Raw genomic sequence first — 17,848 nt, 5'->3', positions numbered from 1 at the left:
GGGCCTCAAATCCTTGACCTATTCAGAGATGTGCGTTCACAGTGAACCTAGACTATTTAGATTCAAATTCCAGCATCACCTCTTTGCTGTTATGTGACCACCAGCAAGTTAACTTCATCTCTCTGAGCTTCGGGTTCCTCATCTGTAAAATGGGGATAATATAACTCGTTTCATTGGGTTGTACTGAGAGTGAAATTAAGCTAACTCAATCACTGGGCTTCAGTGCGCCCAATCAAGAGTGGTCACTAGCGTTACTCCCTACTGATTTCATTAGCCGCAGACACACTCAGGAACCACACACAGGTGTTATTTAGGGCGTGGCTAACAGCGCAAGGGACGGGCCCGGATTTATAAAACCAGAGTCCGGCGCTGCGGTCTACATTCGGCCTCGGCTGGACATCGGAGCGTGGTCTTTTCGGGGCTTTGGCTCCGCGCCCCCGAGGACCAGAAGCGGGGCTGCCCAGCGGCGACCAGTGCGGAGCACCCGGCGCGCCGAGACCAAGCGACCCCCGACTCCCGGAGCGCTCGGCCCCGCGGGTGCGTACAGTGGACCCGGGTCCCCGGCCGCGGGGGCGGGGCCTGCGGCCGAGCGGCGCCCCCGACGCACCCCCCCTTCACACACACTTCGCCGAGGCCCGGAAGGGACCGGTCGCGTTTCCGTCTCCGCCGGGGATGCACGGAGGGCGGAGCCGCAGCCCGAGGACGCGACGCGAGCCCAGTTCCGGCGAGGAGGCCGCGCCAGTGACAGCGATGGCGGCGGAGTCGGCGCTGCAAGTTGTGGAGAAGCTGCAGGCGCGCCTGGCCACGAACGCAGAGCCGAAGAAGGTGAGCGAGCGGGCGGACGGGCGGGCGCGGCGCGGGGCGGGCGTTGGGCGCGGCGCGGCCCGGTAACGGTCAAGGGCCCGGGCGCGGCCGCGGGGGGCTCGGACCCGCGGCGCGGTCCCCGCTGGACTGCGGCCTGCGGCGGGGAACTTCGTGGCGGTCCGGCCGCTGCCCACGCGGTGGGGCCCGCAGGGCGGCCGGCCTCGGCGGGCCAGGGCCTGCCGCTTGTGCCGGGCCCGGGCGCCAGCGGGCTGCGGCGGGGCCCGGGCGCGCTCCGCGCGGACACCGCGTGCCGGCGGGGCTCGCGGAGCCCTCCCCCGGGCGTCCCGGGCCAGCTGTTTTCCTGTCGGGAGAGCTCCCCGCCCGGAGTTAACTCCTGCCCGCTCAGCTCCTCGCCCTGCGCGATCCGTCCCCTGATTTCTTACCGTCTTTTTGATGTTTGATGGGGAGAAGGGGGTGGGGGGTGGGGTGTTCTCTGCCTGCGCCTGATGGAACCTAGGCTCGGTGTGTGGTCCCTGCGTCCTTAAGACGTTTTTTAATTCCTTTCCGCCTTGATAATTAGAACGTGGACCCTTTTTTTGCTTTCTCAGTAAATCTCTTTCAAAGCAAAAATAAACCTCATGTCACCCTAACTAAAAACTTAGGTTGTAATTGGAAGGGGCTGGGGGAAACATGGTTAGAAGTCGCAGCTAGATTTCCCTTTTCCTTCTGGCATTGCTAGAAAGGTAAGGGCTACCGCTTCTGGCTGCTGCGAGTGATGGGCAACCGTTTTTAATTGTGCCCGGCTAGTTTTATTCCCTCTCCTTAACTGTTTTCATAAGTTAAATGTATGTTTTCCTTTTTCTCCGACTTTTCTTCCATCCAGCTTCTCAGTGTCCGGGAGAGAGTCCGGTGGATGTTAGTTGTTTTTTTTTTTTTTTAATTGAAATACAGTGATGAAAACACTCAAGGTGTTTGACATTTCTGTTAGCATTATATCTGCTGTGTACAGTCCTTAAGAGTTGGATCTGTAAATCCCAGAGTGCCTTTTAAAGAGGAAATAATCCAGGGAGTCATTAGAGATAAAATGGTGAGGAGATCTGAGTTCTAATTTATTTGCTGGCCATGGACATTAGGGGGTGGGGGATGTTCCTTGCTAAGCCAGTTTCCTCACCTGCTTCTTCTAGGACAGCACCAAAGGGCGGAAGTGCTCAGTAGATGTTAATCTGCACTCTTGACAATTTTTCTTGATGGGTCCCTTTCTCTTCACCTTGTTCTTAGTCTGTCATAGGTGAGGTATTTTTCTGTTTCTAAAGGCTGTATCTCATTATCAGACCACTTGCTTCTCATGCATACCTAGCTCAAAGATCCACTTCTTCAGGACGACATTTGAGCTTTAAGTCGGTGAAAACTGCCATGTGTTCACTTGTTTTGTGTTATATTTTCTATCCTGGCTTCAGTACCTAGTGGACAGGCATATTTACAAGTTTCTTTTTATAATAACTCTTTGTGGGCTTCTAATCAATGGTCATTATTTCTGAGTACTAGTTTGTTTTTCCCGGACACTGTGGGTTTGTTATTGACTTTTTAAAACCTTAAAACAACACTATGTAAATCCGCTTATCTCCCCAGTTTCATCTTCCATTGGGTTAAAAAAAAAAAAAAAAAGCACCAGGTAGTATCTATAGCCATTTTCCCACTAGAACTTAACTTTTAAAATAGCTTTTCTAGTTGATGTGCATGAAATTTCAAAGTAAGAAATGGTTTGTTTGACTTCTCAACCTATTCCAACTAGGAGTGATTGTGAGTCTCTGGGCACAGACAGTCACCCTAAACTTCTGAGTTTGCATTATGAAGATCATTTTTGCAAAGGGCGCAATAGTTGGCGTTCACAAATGAGCTAATGCAGAGGGAAAACTGCAAGCTGGCACACTGGCCTTCTCAACCTTCTGTTAACCCAACATGCTCCCACAGGTTGTTCTTGAAATTGCAAGATGATTATATAGCAGTATTGAAATTTGAAACTTAATCTTGATTTCGAACCATTATTAGCCAAAGGGTTGATTCTACACCTCTGTTCATGGATTTTCCAGTGTTAAACATACAGATGTTTAACTATAACTCTGTTTTCACTTTAAGCCTGTGTATAATCTAGCTTACTTGGGGGAAAATGTATCAGGCAAACCAGGCTCACTTGGTTCCTACTATTTAGGTGGAAACAGTTTTCATGGCTGGTCAAGTTACTTGTCACATGTTATCATTTGAACATGGAAACTACCAGGAACACAGTTTGAAGGCAAGTGGAGAACAAGGGGTCAACACTATGAACATCTTTAGCTCTTTGGGATGAAGTCGTGTGCAAAGGACAACTGAGATTCCTAAGCATGGACTGTGCAAAGGTTTTCTGTTTCTCAATGACTTATTATCAGTTCCTGCAAACTACAACTGGTCCCTCAGTTTGGTAACAGCAAGTTTCCACCTACCTGAGGATGCCCAGAGAGCTTTACCTTTTTAATGCTTTGTTCTTCTTTGAACCTCATTGAAAATAGAGAGGCTCTGAAGCCCTGTTTCTCTTGGCTTGGGCTAAATTGGTTTGAATATCTCCAGGGTTTTCGTTTTGTCTCCTTTTAAGTCGCCCCTTCTAACCCAAAAGGAAGCAGAAAGACAGGATTTACACTTCGAGTTAGTGCTAGGCTTCAGGATGAACACACCTTCAGTGACTTCTAGCCCATTCTTATATGTGGCCTTTATAGAGGTCCTGGTAGTGACCTTCTTTCCTCTGCAGACTCTAAACTGTCTGACATTGTAACACTAAGGAGGGACTCTTCTGCTTTGTGTCAAGTGTGCTAAGAGGCACGTTTTCTTTTCCTGTCTTCTAAGGACAGTGGTTTTTTTTTATGTTGATAGGTCTCCTGGCTTTGTAGTATTGAGTTGGCCAAAGGGGTTTTTCTGTAACATTTTACCAACCCAGTGGCTGCTGTGTGAAAACACACCTGACTGACTGGCTTGTAGGCAGGTTACCTAATCTCACTGAGCTCAGTTTCAGTGTCTGTAAAATGGGGAACATGAAATCCATTTTATGGAGTTGGTTAACGAGAATGAAATGAGCTAACAGGTGTAAGAACTTAACATAGTAGCCAATGCACAATAAATAGTATTCAATATATAAATGCCTTCCAGAGAATGGTGTTAGAGGACACAATCTGGTTTTGATCTTTTCAGATATTCTAAGTTTTCCTTTTTAAGAAAAGGATTTGGCAGGAATCTTTGCACCCATCACTTGGGTGACAAGAAATACACATACTTTGTCCTGAGTTGATGGTGGTGGTGATTGAATTGGAAGTAGAGCATAGTTTTCACTCAGCTATGAAGGTGAAACTCTATAGATACACTACTTGGCTTGTCAGTTGTTCCCAGTCAAACAAGATGATCACATGTGATCCAGTTGCTCTGCCTAGCGACCGTGTTCAGTAAGTATTGAAGTAGAATGACCAGAAAAACATACTTGCTACTCCACCTAATAGCAATATGGCATACTAACTATAGCCTGGGCTACACATGTAAAAAGAACAGATCCTGTTATCAGATATTTAAATATAAAGGCAGTCATAGTTAATCTATTTTGAACAACTTGTACTTTTCGGCACTCCGTGAATGTAAATTTATTTATATATACATAAACCTTTCCTGGAGAGTGGCATAGCAGTCATGGCTTTGGGTAGAAGTGGAGCAAGTAGGAACTGGCTGAGAATATGTGGTAGAAGATTAAGGGTAGCTGTTAATGAATGGTCAGCTGATGAATGAAATGATTAATAAGCATAGCATTCCGGGCACTAGGGCTACAGACCTGGTTTGAATCCTCACAGCCTGTGAAGTAGAGACAGGATTCAGTTCCTGTTTTGCAGATGAAGTAACTGAGGCTCAGAGAGGTTAGTGCCTTGCACAAGATCACCCCACAAGGAAGTGGCAGGGGCACATTGAAGCCTGTCTTTGAGACTATCTTAACAGCTCCGCTATCCTGATTTTGATCGGGTTCAAGAGACTATACTATAGAAAGGAAATGTGGCCAAACCCAGATTGCTTCTCCAGTCTACCCAGACATTTTGCGTTCACCATTCGCAATGCAAAGCTCTGATTCTAGCAACTTGAAATTGGTCTTGGCTTCCCACTTACATCAAAAGGCAAACAAACAAAAACCCCAATTCTGTTAAACACACTTTCTCTGAAACTGTGATTCCCTTTTCCTATAGAGACCTCTTCTCCTTTTTACTTTCCTCCATGAGTAATTTCCTACATTCGGCACCTTTCTCAGAAGTTCTAACTGGGGCAGAACGGTAGTTGTTGATGACTTACATTAGAACTGATAGGTCTTCCCTCGGTGTTGCATAGTGGTTGAAAGCACAGAATCTAAAGCCACGGACCTGAGTGAATCTTGCTCTACATGCATCCTGAGACAAGTAATTTAACTTGATTGAGTCTGTTTTCACTTTGTAAAATAGGATAATAACCATACTTAATACTGTATAACACAGAGTAAGCACTTTACCATTAGATATTATTCTTTGATATTTGTTCAGGGAATGATAATGATTTTATAAAAATTAACGTGTATTTAATTTCTCTCTGCAGCTATTGAAATATTTGAAGAAACTCTCCGCCTTGCCCATTACAGTAGACATTCTTGCGGTAAGAGCTGTGTAATTTTAGATATTATACAACTGTATCCCATCCCCTTTGCAATCGGAGAGATTATACAGTAAGATTAAGACCGTGGGCTCTAGAAGTGAAGGAAACCAGACACAAGGTCACATATTGTGTGGTTTTATTTATATGAAATGTCCAGAGTAGGCAAATCCACAAACAGAAAGTAGATTAGTGATTACCAGGGATGGGAGGAACTGGATTTCTTTTTAAGGTGATAAAAGTGTTCTAAAGTATTACTTGAGGGAGTCCCTTGATGGATCAGTGGTTAAAACTCTGTGCTTCCACTGCCATGGGCCTAGGTTCAATCCCTGGTTTGGGGAATTAAGTTTCCACAAGTCACCCAGTGTGGCCAAAGAAAAGTATTAACTCAGACACCAGATGCAATACTCTTAGGTCAGGGTCTGACACCTGCCATGATCACTCTTGTTATTATTTTTAAAGTTCTAGAAGTGTTTTTTGTCTTATAATCCATGGGCTTGATTTTTTTTTTTTTACTGTATTTATTTTTGGCTGTGCTGGGTTTTTGTTGCTGTGCGCAGGCTTTTTTAGCTGCCACGAGCAGGCTTCTCATCACAGTGGCTTTTCTTACTGTGGAGCACAGTCTCTAGGGCGAGTGGGCTTCAGGAGTTGTGACACGTGGGCTTAGTTGGTCTGAGGCATGTGGAATCTTTGGGGCCAGGAGTCAAACCCGTGTCCCCTGCACCAGCAGGCAGATTCTTAACCACTGGACTATCAGGAAGTCCCTCCAGAAGTGTTTTAATTTAGTGTTTTCCTCTTCTGAATTTGGTATGCTTTGCTACTGTGTGTCATTAGAGGTTTGGTGTGTTGACACGAACTAATTTTGTACGGAGAGTTGTGTGTTTTTGGAATGAAGTATTGGTTTGTTGGAACGTAGGAGACTTTACTTTTTTAGAAAATCGTGCGCCTAGTTCCACAACCTTCTAACGATCCCTTTGTCAACTTTGTAGGAGACTGGAGTTGGGAAAACGGTAAACAGCTTGCGAAAACACGAGCACGTCGGAAACTTCGCCAGGGACCTAGTGGCCCAGTGGAAGAAGCTGGTTCCTGTAGAACGGTAGGAAAAGTTTTTCTTTTTTATTCCTTCTCTGCCTTCTTATTTAAAATTTTTATTCTGCCTCCATTATAAGAAACAATTCATGATCATTAAAGAATATTATAAAATACTTAAAAAATAGAAGAATAAATTTCTCTTTTTGGTACTGCCTCATGGCTTATGGGATCTCAGTTCCCTGACCAGGGGTTGAACCTTGGGCCACAGTAGTGAAAGCCCAGAATCCTAACCACTAGGCCACCAGGGAACTCGAAAGAATAAAAATTTCTAAATTGTACTTTCCAAGAGATCATCGTTATTGACATTTTGGAATGTTTCTTTCTAACCTAGTCTTAAAAGTCATTTTTATATAGTTGTGAATAAACTTAACATAAATTACAGCCCCTTTTTAATGTAACAAATATTTCCCTGTGTTGAAAAGCTTTTTAAGCATTTACAAGTACACAAGATACTTGATCTTCCTTGTAGCCTGTAGTTAAACTCATCATGTTCCATTTATGGAATATTTGAGTTTTCCCAGTTTTAAAACCTAGTTGAGTATCTTTGGGCAGAACCTTCTTCCCAAGCCCTTGTTTCTAACTCTTGATGTAAACTCTTCATCTCTTTCGTGAGTTCAGGTTCTGTGACTTTGTCCTGTGAACAAGGAATACCCTGAACTTTTTGTCTGTTTTTTTCTCTTGTTTTAGAACCACAGAGCCCGAAGAACAGGACTTTGAGAAGAGCAGTTCTCGAAAGCGCCCCAGGGATGCCCTGAGGGAGGAGGTGGAGATAGAGGGGGACTACCCGGGAAGCTGGAAAGCCTCCAGCAGCCAGTCGTACAGTCCTGATAATAGACAGAAAAAGCACAGAAAACTCCCAGAGCCCGAGCGGCCTCACAAAGTATCTCACAGTCATGAGAGGAGAGATGAAAGAAAGAGGTACCACAGAGCTTCTCCAGTTTACTCTTCAGACCATGAGTCTTCCGATTACGGCCATGTGCAGTCCCCTCCACCATCTAGCAGCCCTCATCAGATGTCTTTGGACCATTACAGATCCCTGGAGGAGGACCATGAGCCCTTTGTTCCCCACCAGAAGCCTGGCAAAGGCCACAGTAACGCCTTTCAGGACAGACTGGGGGTCAGTCAAGAACGACACCTGGGGGAAGCCCAGGGGAGAGAAAGCATGAGCCAGAGCAAGGAGCAGAGATCTTCCCACAGAGAAAAACGTCCGGCGGAGGCCAAAGGAGACGAGAAGCCCTCTCTGAGCAAAGAAAAATCACACAAGGTTGTCTCCAAAGAGGAAAACCGGAGGCTGACCTCCGGGGACAGCACAAAGGAGAAACCGCCCTCTGGTGTCAGGAGAGAGAAGGGGAAGGAGGGCAGTGCCAAGAAGAAGGTCTCGCCGCCCTCGGAGGTGACTTCAGACAACCACCTCAGAAAGCCGAGACCTAGAGACTCCGAGAAAAGCAGATCAGACAAAAACAGGCAGGGTCTAGAAAGCTCAGACACAGGCAAGGGGGCAGGAGACCTGCTGCCCAAGGCAAAAGAGGTTTCTAACAACCTGAAGACTCAAGAAGGGAAAGTCAGACCTTCACATTCAGAGAGAAAGTCGGCGGGCTCCTTCCCGAAAGGTGAGGAGGCAGATACGGATGATGAATTCGAGAAGCCCACGATGTCTTTTGAGTCATACCTCAGCTATGACCAGCCCCGGAAGAAAAAGAAAAAGACTGTGAAAACTTCAACCACGACTCCTGGAGAAAAAGGACTTAAAAAAAATGAGTCAAAAAGCACTAGTAAAAACTTGGACTCGGTTCAGAAATTACCTAAGGTGAATGAAAACAAGCCCGAGAAGCTTCCGCCAGTTGGAGCTGACTCAGCCAAGCTGAAAAAGGTAACCCCTGTGGCCCCTTCACCCAGAGCACCTGGGCCTGCAGCCCCACTGCTGATTCACTTGGCTGGCTTTTCCGTGACTTGCTGAATTTCAGTCTGAAATAATTTCCTCCTGGCCTCTGTGGCCACCAGGGTCGGTAGAACCCGAGAAAAGTCTTTTCTGAGGCATTCCATCATGCTGGGCCCATCTCTGTGTCTCCTGACTTAGGTAGTGTCAGGCATGGCTGCTGCCTCTCCTCCAGGCTACCTGTGAAGTTACTGCCACGTCAGCACCGCTGGGCATCGACTGTGGGAAGGAGCTGTGCTAGCAGAAAGGGGCTCTCCAGTCACTGGTCTCTCCTCTGCAGGTCCCCAGTGATGTGTTGCCAGTATTACCTGACCTCCCATTACCTGTGATCCAGGCCAATTACCGTCCACTTCCTTCCCCTGAATTGATGTCATCCTTCCAACCAAAGCGAAAAGGTAATTTGCTTTGTCTTTTTTTTTTTCCTTAAGGAAAAAGTGATTTAAAAAATTCATGATCTGACATCATGAATGGTGCATTTTCTAAGAGCGCATGTTCTGGAGTTTGATGGCTTGGGTTTGAATCCCAACTCTGGCCTTACTACAAGTTATATGATCTTGGACAATAACTTAATTTTCTTGGACTTCAGTTTCATATTCTGTAAATGGATGAAATAGTGGTATCTGCCTATGCGGTGAATTGAAAGTGATAATGCTCGTAAAGCTCTGAGCTCTGGGTTTTTACACAGAGTTAAGTGTTTATTAAACCTTAGTTGCTGCTGTTATAGCAGCCTTCTATTCTTACATTCCACAGGGGCTTAAAAAAAGGTCTAGTTTTTTTTGTTTTTTGTTTCTTAAGGTTAGTTTTAAAGTGGAAAATCTATGTATTGAGGTGATTTCTAAAATTCGGTAAATGACAAAATCATGATAATATGTTATTGATTGCTTAAAAGAATAAAATAAATATTAGTTTGTTTTTGCATAGACTTTCTGGAAGGACGCAAGAAACTGGTGGCAGTGGTTGCCTCTGAGAAAGAGAACTTACATTCCTGTTTTTCTTGCCTTACAGCACTCTCCTCACCCCAGGAAGAGGAAGAAGCCGGATTCACCGGAAGAAGAATGAATTCTAAGATGCAGGTCTATTCGGGTTCCAAGTGTGCCTATCTCCCCAAAATGATGACCTTGCATGAGCAGTGCATCCGGGTGCTTAAAAACAACATCGACTGTAAGTCACATGCTTCTCTCCTGCTCTTAGGCACATTGGGTCACTTGACCCAACGTGGGACTTGACCACTACTCAGTCCCTTTTTCCCTCGATTCTCTGCAGCGATCTTTGAAGTGGGAGGTGTCCCATATTCTGTCCTTGAACCTGTTTTGGAGAGGTGTACACCCGATCAGTTGTATCGAATAGAAGAGTACAATCATGTGAGTATCCTGCTTGGATGGCAAGAGGGCAGTTTGCTGGCTTGTGTCTGAAAAAATAGGTTTGTCTCTGTCTCTCTGCCAAAGACAGAGGGCAGGCAGCGGTCAGAGCACTGTTCTGGGTTTGCCTATGGGCCTTTAAACAAGCAGACTTTTAGCACCTGCCCCTAACATCTTAAGTAGGCCTCTTAGGCTGGAATCAAGGTGGGATTAAAAAGTGGGAGCGGGGAGAGGCGGACCATTTCCCACATCCCGTGAGCTTTCCTAGATACAGAAGTCAAGGGAAAATTCTAGAAGAATAGTCCTTGGGATCCAAGGCAGGGATAGAGCTTGGTTTACCAGATACCTGAGTGTCAACACGTAAGATTGACTGAGTGTCTTCTAGAGGCAAACAGATCCATCACCAAATCCTCCTAAGGCTGGAGATGCTCATTTGATTCCATGAGCTATCCCTCTCTGATTCAAAGGATCTGTGACATCTCCTCCTTAGGTGGGCCCTGGCCATGACAGTTCCGTGTAGTGCTGGGGAAATGCTTGGACTGGACTTCACCTCAGTTCCTTCCCTGCACAGTACAAAACTGATCTTAAACTAATTTTGATGTTGTCTGCTTTCCTAGCCCCACAACCCCCGGCAGCAGTTAGTAGTGGCTTGCACTTAATGTTTTAATTCAGGGATTTGGTTTTTTCCTGGAACTATGGTGTTTTACTATACCGCTACTGTTACTGTGAGGACCAAAATATTGTTAGGGAACTGGTCACCCTGAGTAAGGGTGGAAAAGAGGCATGTAAGAGTGCTTGCATGTAAATGATGTCCTGGTTCTGATTTTAGGTATTAATTGAAGAAACGGATCAGTTATGGAAAGTTCATTGTCACCGAGACTTTAAGGATGAAAGGCCGGAAGAGTATGAGTCGTGGCGGGAGATGTACCTACGGCTTCAGGATGCGCGAGAGCAGCGGCTGCGAGTCCTCACAAAGAACATCCGATCTGCACACGCCAATAAGCCCAAAGGTAAGGCTGCAGGCCGGGTCTGGAAGAAGAGTGAGCCCTGTGCTCTGGTCATGCCAGGGCTGTGGTGGGCTCAGCTAAGGTAGGACCTCTGGCCCCTAGCTCTCTCACATTTGCAGAAGTGGGCAGAAGGCAGGGTGTTTGTTCGGCCACTACCCACGCTACCCTCCAGAGGGGTTTCCAAGGTTGGTCGATTATCCCCTACCTTTGGAGGCCCTTGAAAAGCCTTTATTCTCTTAACAGAATAGATTATTAACTGTAGCGTCTCAGCTCAAGAAGGCAGGTATTAACCTCCATTTATCCACAGGCCGACAAGCAAAAATGGCCTTTGTCAACTCTGCGGCCAAGCCACCTCGTGATGTTCGAAGGAGGCAGGAGAAATTTGGAACAGGAGGAGCAGCTGTGCCTGAAAAAATCAGGTAAGATCTCTGCTCCTCTGTGGTTCTGCCTGCTCGGAGAGAGCCCGAGGGGTGGCCCCGGGGCAGGAAGCAGTTGTTCATTTTGAGGGAGGAAACGTGAGGCCAGAGTGGGTTCTGGAGGCTGACCTTGACCCACTGGGCCCTAGCTCCCTGAGCCTCAGCTTCCTTGGCTGCACTGTGGGCTGGATAATGACCCCTGCCCCTCAGAGAGGTCAGGATTACATGGAGAACAGGGCCTGCCTCTGGGACACATTTCCTAAGGCTTTCCCTTTCTCTGTTTAAACAGAAAACATACTACTGCGATGACTAGGTTATCTAAGTACGTTTGCATTTTCAAAATACAGATTTACACCAAAACAGTGAAAAGTTAGTCCAGATTATCATTCATCCTGAAGGACTGCCATGTCACTTACAAGCCATGAGCAAAATCTAGGTACCAGGTCCACTGGTCAGAGCCACAGAACCGAGTCCTCAGACCAGCCCACTTCAGGCTGTTTGTGCCGAGGGTTGGTTTCTCCTGCTTTTGACTCTCTGCTTGGCTCTGTATCCCAGGATCAAGCCAGCGCCGTACCCCACAGGAAGCAACCGGGCTTCCTTCAGCAGTGGCAGCAGCAACAGCTTTAACGCCAGCCCCGAGGAGCCGGCCTACGATGGCCCGAGCACCAGTGGTGCCCACTCAGCACCTGTGGTCAGCAGCTCTGTTTCCTATGACCCTAGGAAACCGGCTGTGAAGAGTAAGTAACTCGGGGCTCCTGCTCGGCTATCTCAGAACTAGTTCACACTAGTATTTGAGCCCCTTTAATGTCATAGTGCTGCATCATTAGTGCACCTTGTGTGTTAGATGTAGCATATGTAATACCTTGCACATGGCTGGTCTAAGTGTCAGCGCCTCCTTCCTCTGCCGTGTTCATAGGCGTGTTGTGTGTATTGTTTAAGTTTTGAGCGTAGTGAATATTCATTTTGGTGCTCTGCTTGTCTTTTTTTTTTTTTTTCAGCCTAAATGTAAACTTGTTTCTCTAGGCAACAACATGGAGTTAACAGCTGAATGATTTTGTTGAAGTTTTATAACCTCAGCTTCCAAGTATTTATTTTTTATATCTAGCTGGATCTAGTTCATGTCTTACTAGCTTTACTACCATAGACGATCCTAAGTATTCTACAAGGGTGTCCTGACTTAAGCATTATTCTGTATTGACTTCAGGGCCCACAGGAGGGTGGGAGCTTTGGCTGGGCTCAGGCTAACCCGTCTAGAAGCAGCCTAGTCCTTCTTAGGTGGTATGTGCATTTAGCTCATCTCAGACCTGTTGCTGCACTGGACAGACAGGTATGAGAGTGGGTACTTTTTGCTCATTTGGATGTTGGTGAAGCAGAGTTAAATTGCAGCCCAGAATGGCCTTTAGAGTCTGGCAGGGATTGAACCCCAGTTCTGCCACTTACTGTACAGGGGCTGGCCTGAGTCTTGGTGAGCTGTGAGCCTTGGAGTGATTGTCAGGTCCTGGTGGGTGCTCGGGAAGCATTTGCTTTGGGCTGCTACTTGCATCCACTCATCTGGCTGCGTAGAACCAAGAGAAGCAGGCCTTTGGTTTGCCTAAACCACTGATGCCTGGTGTCCAAACTGCCATGGATCTGAAACAATTGCCTTGTCTCTCTTTTCACAGAAATTGCCCCAATGATGGCCAAGACGATTAAAGCTTTCAAGAACAGGTTCTCCCGACGATAAACCGAGGACTTACCTTGGAAATGAAATCTGGGGGGAGGAATACAAGGACAGTGGGGGTTGGGGAGTGGAACTTCCAGAGGAGACCAGAGCCTCTCACTCCGTGGAAGCTCTCGGTCCCCGAGTCCTGCGCCGTCAGTGGGCGTGTGCCTGAGCCGGTGTCCACAGCCGCTGCCTCCTTGCCTGGCGAGCGCTTCAGCGTTCTGAAGACATGAAGCTTCGCTTTCACCGAGGATTTTAAGGTCAATTGTACCTTTGTTGTTAATTAGCTTCTTTGTAAACTATAAGACATAGTTTTAATTAATAAATATTGCCCCCAGATTGTATTTATATTACCTCCCCCCCGCCCCCAAGTTTTCTGTTCTTTTGTTTCGGTTCTCTCCCACACACTTAGCCTTTTATTTTTAGGGTTCTTTGTTAGACAGAAGCCTAGTGGAAGTCTTTGTCCTGTCCCAGTTCATCTCTCCTGAGCGGACTCTGGTCCAGAGAGAGAACTGGGTGTCCCCAGAGCCTGTGTGGGGTGTGCTGTGCTGCGGGCTGCCTGTGCTGGAAGGGGAGCCCCGGCCTGGAGACCGGACGTGTTCAGGGCAGTCCCCCTTGCCTCTGGGAACCCGTCTCAGTGTCGCGCTGCAGTCCTGCACAGGAGCATCTCTTCCCTACTCATCACGTAGTATTTATTAAGGGACGTTCTAGAGTCTTCCCTGCCCCCTCATTCTTTTTGCCAGGTCCCGCTTCTTTTGAGGCTTAACTTGACACAGAACCCCAGTATTTTTATAGTTTCCAGTTTCTAATTCAAAACTTTAGGCTCCTTTTTCCTCCCTTATTTTTCCTTCTCCCCACTGGCATGGGGCAAAACTCAAACACCTGGCAGGGCTTTTTGTAGGCCGCCAAATACAACTTAAAAAATAGTTTTTAAAAACCAGCACTTTAATCTCTTACTCCCTGTGAATTGCTGAATGGTTTTAAAAAGTAATGCTTGTTGGAAATCGGTTTTGTTTTTGCCTTTCTTTAAGATCATGTGATTGAAAGAGCACAATTTGCTATGTTTTGTAGAGAATTTTGCAACTTGAAACTCTCTCTACTTTTTGAGTCTTGAAGCCAGAATTTGGAGGAAAGGACCAGTTTAAGGAAAGGGTCTGAGCCACAGGGGCATCCACAGGTTTGGAAAGGGAGAATCTCACTTTGGAGTTGACATGGGAGGAAAGATTAGAACTAGGAGGACAGCGTCAGTGTTCTTGGCTGTTGAAGGGCAGTGACCTAGTAGGAACCCCCTTGGTCATGACCCTGGTAGAAGTAGATACTATAAATCGGAGATGCCCATCCTTTAGAAATCTGAGAAGCAGATTTGAGGGTGTGGTTAGTGTGGCAGCCCATAGAGCTTGGCAGTTGCTAATCCCTTTGACAAGGTCACTCAAAGCTCAGAGTATGGAGCCTGCTGTTTTTAACCATCCTGTAGACCTCAGGCGAATTCTGAAGATTGCAGAGCAACACAGCAAGAAGCCTGTGCAGCAGAAGCTGCATTGGTCAGTGCACTGCTGTGCAGGGTGCCTGAGGGATGCAAGTATTGCTGTGTTTAATTTGCTGTATTTTTGAACTGGGTAAAAGCATTCTTTCTCTCGATCATATGTATTACCATTCCACCAGTCCCCTAGCTCGCTCCCCAAATGTGATACTAGGAAGCCTCTTCTCTAAAACCACATGAGCACCTGGGTCAGGTGCCAGACATCTGTTGCCTGGGATAGCTTCCTCTCAATGTCAACACCTTGAATTTGTCTCTTTACCTGTGTGTTGAAGTCTCTGCCACTGAAACCAGTTTTCCATATTTGATTCAGTTGTGTGTGATTTGATTTCCTTCATTAGGAGTCTTTGGGCAGGGAGGGAGTAAAAGACACACCCCAACATCACTCCCCAACTTTGGATCACCCCTGCTTACATAGAGCCAGATCTTCCTCCTGCCCCCTCTAAGAGTGTCTGCATCAGGGATATGACTTGGTGGGAAGGGTGAGGGAAGAGGAGAAACTGAGTTTGCAAACAGCTGCCTCTCCTGGGTTGTTAAAATGGCTGCAGAGCAGACACAGGTTGATGTTGAACCTTTGGTCTCATTTGTGAAAACTTGTGCAATTCCTTTTTTCTGTGCTACACTACACACAAATCACCAAATTGCAGATTAACCCATTGTGATCCTTGGTGTAATGAACAGTTTCTTTGGGGCTTTTTCTTTCTTTCCGGGAAGTGGGAGGGAAAAGAGCAAGGTATTATCTTGCTCTTCATTTGTATTTTGGTCCCAAAATGTAAATACAATTTTCTATGTTACTTTTTTGTGGTAACTACCAAGATGAATATTTTAATTAGATAAGTTATATGAAAAGAAAGGAAAATTCCATGTCTAAATAAAAACAAAACCCATATACTGTTGTCTTTCTTCCGTTCTCCCTTATTGTGTCAGAATGGTAGCTGGTCACAATGTCTGGTTCCTGAGCTGGAGGCAGAGATCTTAATCCCTGGGCTGGGCCGTAAAGGATGTTGGATTTCTGTCTGTACTGTAGCACAGCTGTTCTGGGAAAGGGGGACTCCCAGTGGGGAGAACCCTATGAGCAAAGCAAGGCAGCTCAGATAAAAATGAGCACTTAGTTTAAAAGCTCTTCGCTGGGCTGGGGAACTTGCATATTCAGTCACACAGCAAATGCTTGTGCTGCCCCCACTCTGTCACTGCGTCAGACAGACACGGCCCTGCCTTCATGCAGCGTTCATCTAGGAGGGGAGGCAGTAATGAAATAGCAACACAAATAGTTTGTGGTTTTCTTTTTTCTGGCCGCACTGCACAGCTTGTAGGATCCCAGTTCCCTAGACAGGAATTGAACCCAGCCCCTCAGCAGTTAAAAGTGCAGAGTCCCAACCACTGGACTGCCAGGGAATTCCCAAAATCATTGTTTAAAATACAGATTTCTGGGCCCCACTACAGAAACCTGAATTGGTCAGAAGTATGATCTGGAAAAAGGTACTTTTTCATAGGCCTCCCTCAATGAGTTGGATGAGTCGCCTGGTTTGGGAATGATTAGTACAGTGGGAAGACAATGCATGAGCTTTGGAATAAGTCAGATTCAGGTTTAAATCCTGGCTCCACCACTCTAGCTTTGTGAAATCTCTCTGAGCCTCAGTTTCCTCATCTATGAAATGGGAATAATGACACCTTGTAGGAGTTCTTACAAGGATTAAATGAGAGAAGTAGAGCTCAATAAATTTTAGTGTCCTTCATTCTCTCTAAAGGTGGAATGAAAGGCAAAGTTTTGCTTCCAGTTGACAGGAATGAAAGCTTTAGGGTCACAAGCTGAGCACTACTCTGAGGTCACTTAGTCCTTCCTGATAACTGAAATCTTAGCCCCTGCTGCCCCAGATGGATGAGTTCAACTTTTCTGTTTTGGACTCCTGTCTCTTCCAGGTCCCTTAAACCATAGCCCCTAACAACCACCAAAAAGGCTGACACTACCTAAGTTCTTGTTATTTCAGAAATCACAAATACCAGGAATTTGGTGTAAGACAAGTGTGGGAACAGAAGGAAAAGGAGCTATTAACCCAGCTCCCCTTGATTGTTTCCAGGTAGAAGGCAGGGTCCAGTGTTGCCGCATCTTACGAGTTTTAAATACAAAAAATCTAGACGTCTATGTAAAACTTCCCGGTTTTTAAAACCCTGTGTCACAACTATATGCAATACTTCAGAAAACCTGTATATGAAGTGGATAATTCTCCAGAAATAAAACTTAGCAAAATTGACCCCTACAGAAATGGCAAATCTAAACAGACTAATTACCATAGAAGAAATAGGGAAAACAGTTGCAGTGTTTGCCCTATAAAAAAGATCCAGACCCAAGATGTTGTAGGGGAATTCTTTCAGCCTTAAAGATCAGATAATACCAAGGTCACTTAAACTACTGCAAAGCAAAGAAGAGAAGAGCTTGAGGAGCCTGGGGCTTGGCTATAGTACAGTAACAACTAAAATCCCAGTGACTCAAAACAACTAAGCTTTGGGGACTTCCCTGGTGATCTGGTGCTTAAGAATCCACCTTGCAACGCAGGGGACGCTGGTTTGATACCTGTCTAGGAACTAAGATCCCACATGCCCTGGGGCAACTAAGCCCGTGTGCTGCAAACTGCTGAAGCCCTCATCCCACAGCTAGAGAGTCCACGTACTACAACGAAAGATCTTGCATGACACAATGAAGGGCCTATGTGCTGAAACTAAGATCTGAGGCAGGAAAATAAGTAAATATTTAAAAAGTTTGTTACTCAGTGTCTCTTAGGGAGGCCTTTCAAAGTAAGTGAGGAATACTGCACTGGACCCTAAGCTGTGTCCAGAGGATACATCCATCATTTCCATCATAGTTCACTGGCTGCACCAGAACTCAAGGGTACAGGGAAGTGCAATCCATCCATACACCTTGATGCAGAGCAGCGGAAACATTTGCTAACTCCAAAGGCAATCATAGTAGCCTGGACTCTCGGGTAATCCACAAGCCCACCCAACTTTGGATCCCACACTTCTGAGCTTTAGCAGGTCCGGTAAGCTCTCTGTGTCTCAGTATTTTCCTCCAAAAATGAGGAAAATACACCAACTTTATAGAGCTATTGTATAATGATTTAATGAGATAAAAACATGTCAAGTGCTTAGAATAGGGCCTGGCACATTAAAAAGAGCTCAAGGCAAGGCATGTCAGCCAGGACATTGATGATGAATTAGGGGAAGTACCCAACATGGAAGGACTGCCCACGTGGCCCAGTGGTAAAAGAATCCGCTTGCCAATGCAGGAGACCTTCTCTGGGTCAGGAAGATCTTCTGG

General features: G+C 46.1%; 1 protein-coding gene across 9 annotated transcripts; it reads left to right on the top strand.

Annotated features, from left to right (window-relative positions):
• Positions 1-671: 671 nt before the first annotated feature.
• ELOA (elongin A) lies at positions 672-15,421 on the top strand. Of its 9 annotated transcripts, none has more exons than XM_081574478.1 (13): positions 1,142-1,547; positions 1,688-1,891; positions 3,014-3,097; positions 5,431-5,487; positions 6,474-6,580; positions 7,264-8,446; positions 8,793-8,907; positions 9,518-9,673; positions 9,776-9,873; positions 10,700-10,880; positions 11,185-11,296; positions 11,849-12,030; positions 12,955-15,421. In XM_081574478.1, exons 2-13 carry the CDS (start codon positions 1,889-1,891, stop codon positions 13,014-13,016), a joined length of 2,340 nt encoding a protein of 779 aa, XP_081430604.1. In that variant the 5' UTR covers positions 1,142-1,547; positions 1,688-1,888; the 3' UTR covers positions 13,017-15,421. The 9 variants fall into 9 exon arrangements, 8 of the variants coding, with proteins under 8 accessions (XP_081430602.1, XP_081430609.1, XP_081430603.1 ...); XM_081574481.1 differs by having other exon boundaries at positions 1,143-1,326; XM_081574483.1 differs by lacking the exon at positions 3,014-3,097 and having other exon boundaries at positions 949-1,326.
• The last annotated feature ends 2,427 nt before the right edge of the window (positions 15,422-17,848 follow it).

This window comes from Giraffa tippelskirchi, chromosome 3 (assembly GCF_054371585.1).
Source record: "Giraffa tippelskirchi isolate mGirTip1 chromosome 3, T2T-mGirTip1v1.2.pri, whole genome shotgun sequence".
NCBI lineage: Eukaryota > Metazoa > Chordata > Mammalia > Artiodactyla > Giraffidae > Giraffa > Giraffa tippelskirchi.
The sequence above is the reverse complement of the archived record's forward strand: the minus strand, read 5'-3'. Positions and strand labels throughout refer to the sequence as shown.

Coding starts and splice junctions, on each gene's coding strand:
- ELOA (XM_081574476.1), top strand. CDS start 673: ATGCACGGAGGGCGGAGCCGCAGCCCGAGGACGCGACGCGAGCCCAGT. Junction 6,581..7,263: donor AAGCTGGTTCCTGTAGAACG/GTAGGAAAAGTT, acceptor CTCTTGTTTTAG/AACCACAGAGCCCGAAGAAC. Junction 8,447..8,792: donor ACTCAGCCAAGCTGAAAAAG/GTAACCCCTGTG, acceptor TCTCCTCTGCAG/GTCCCCAGTGATGTGTTGCC.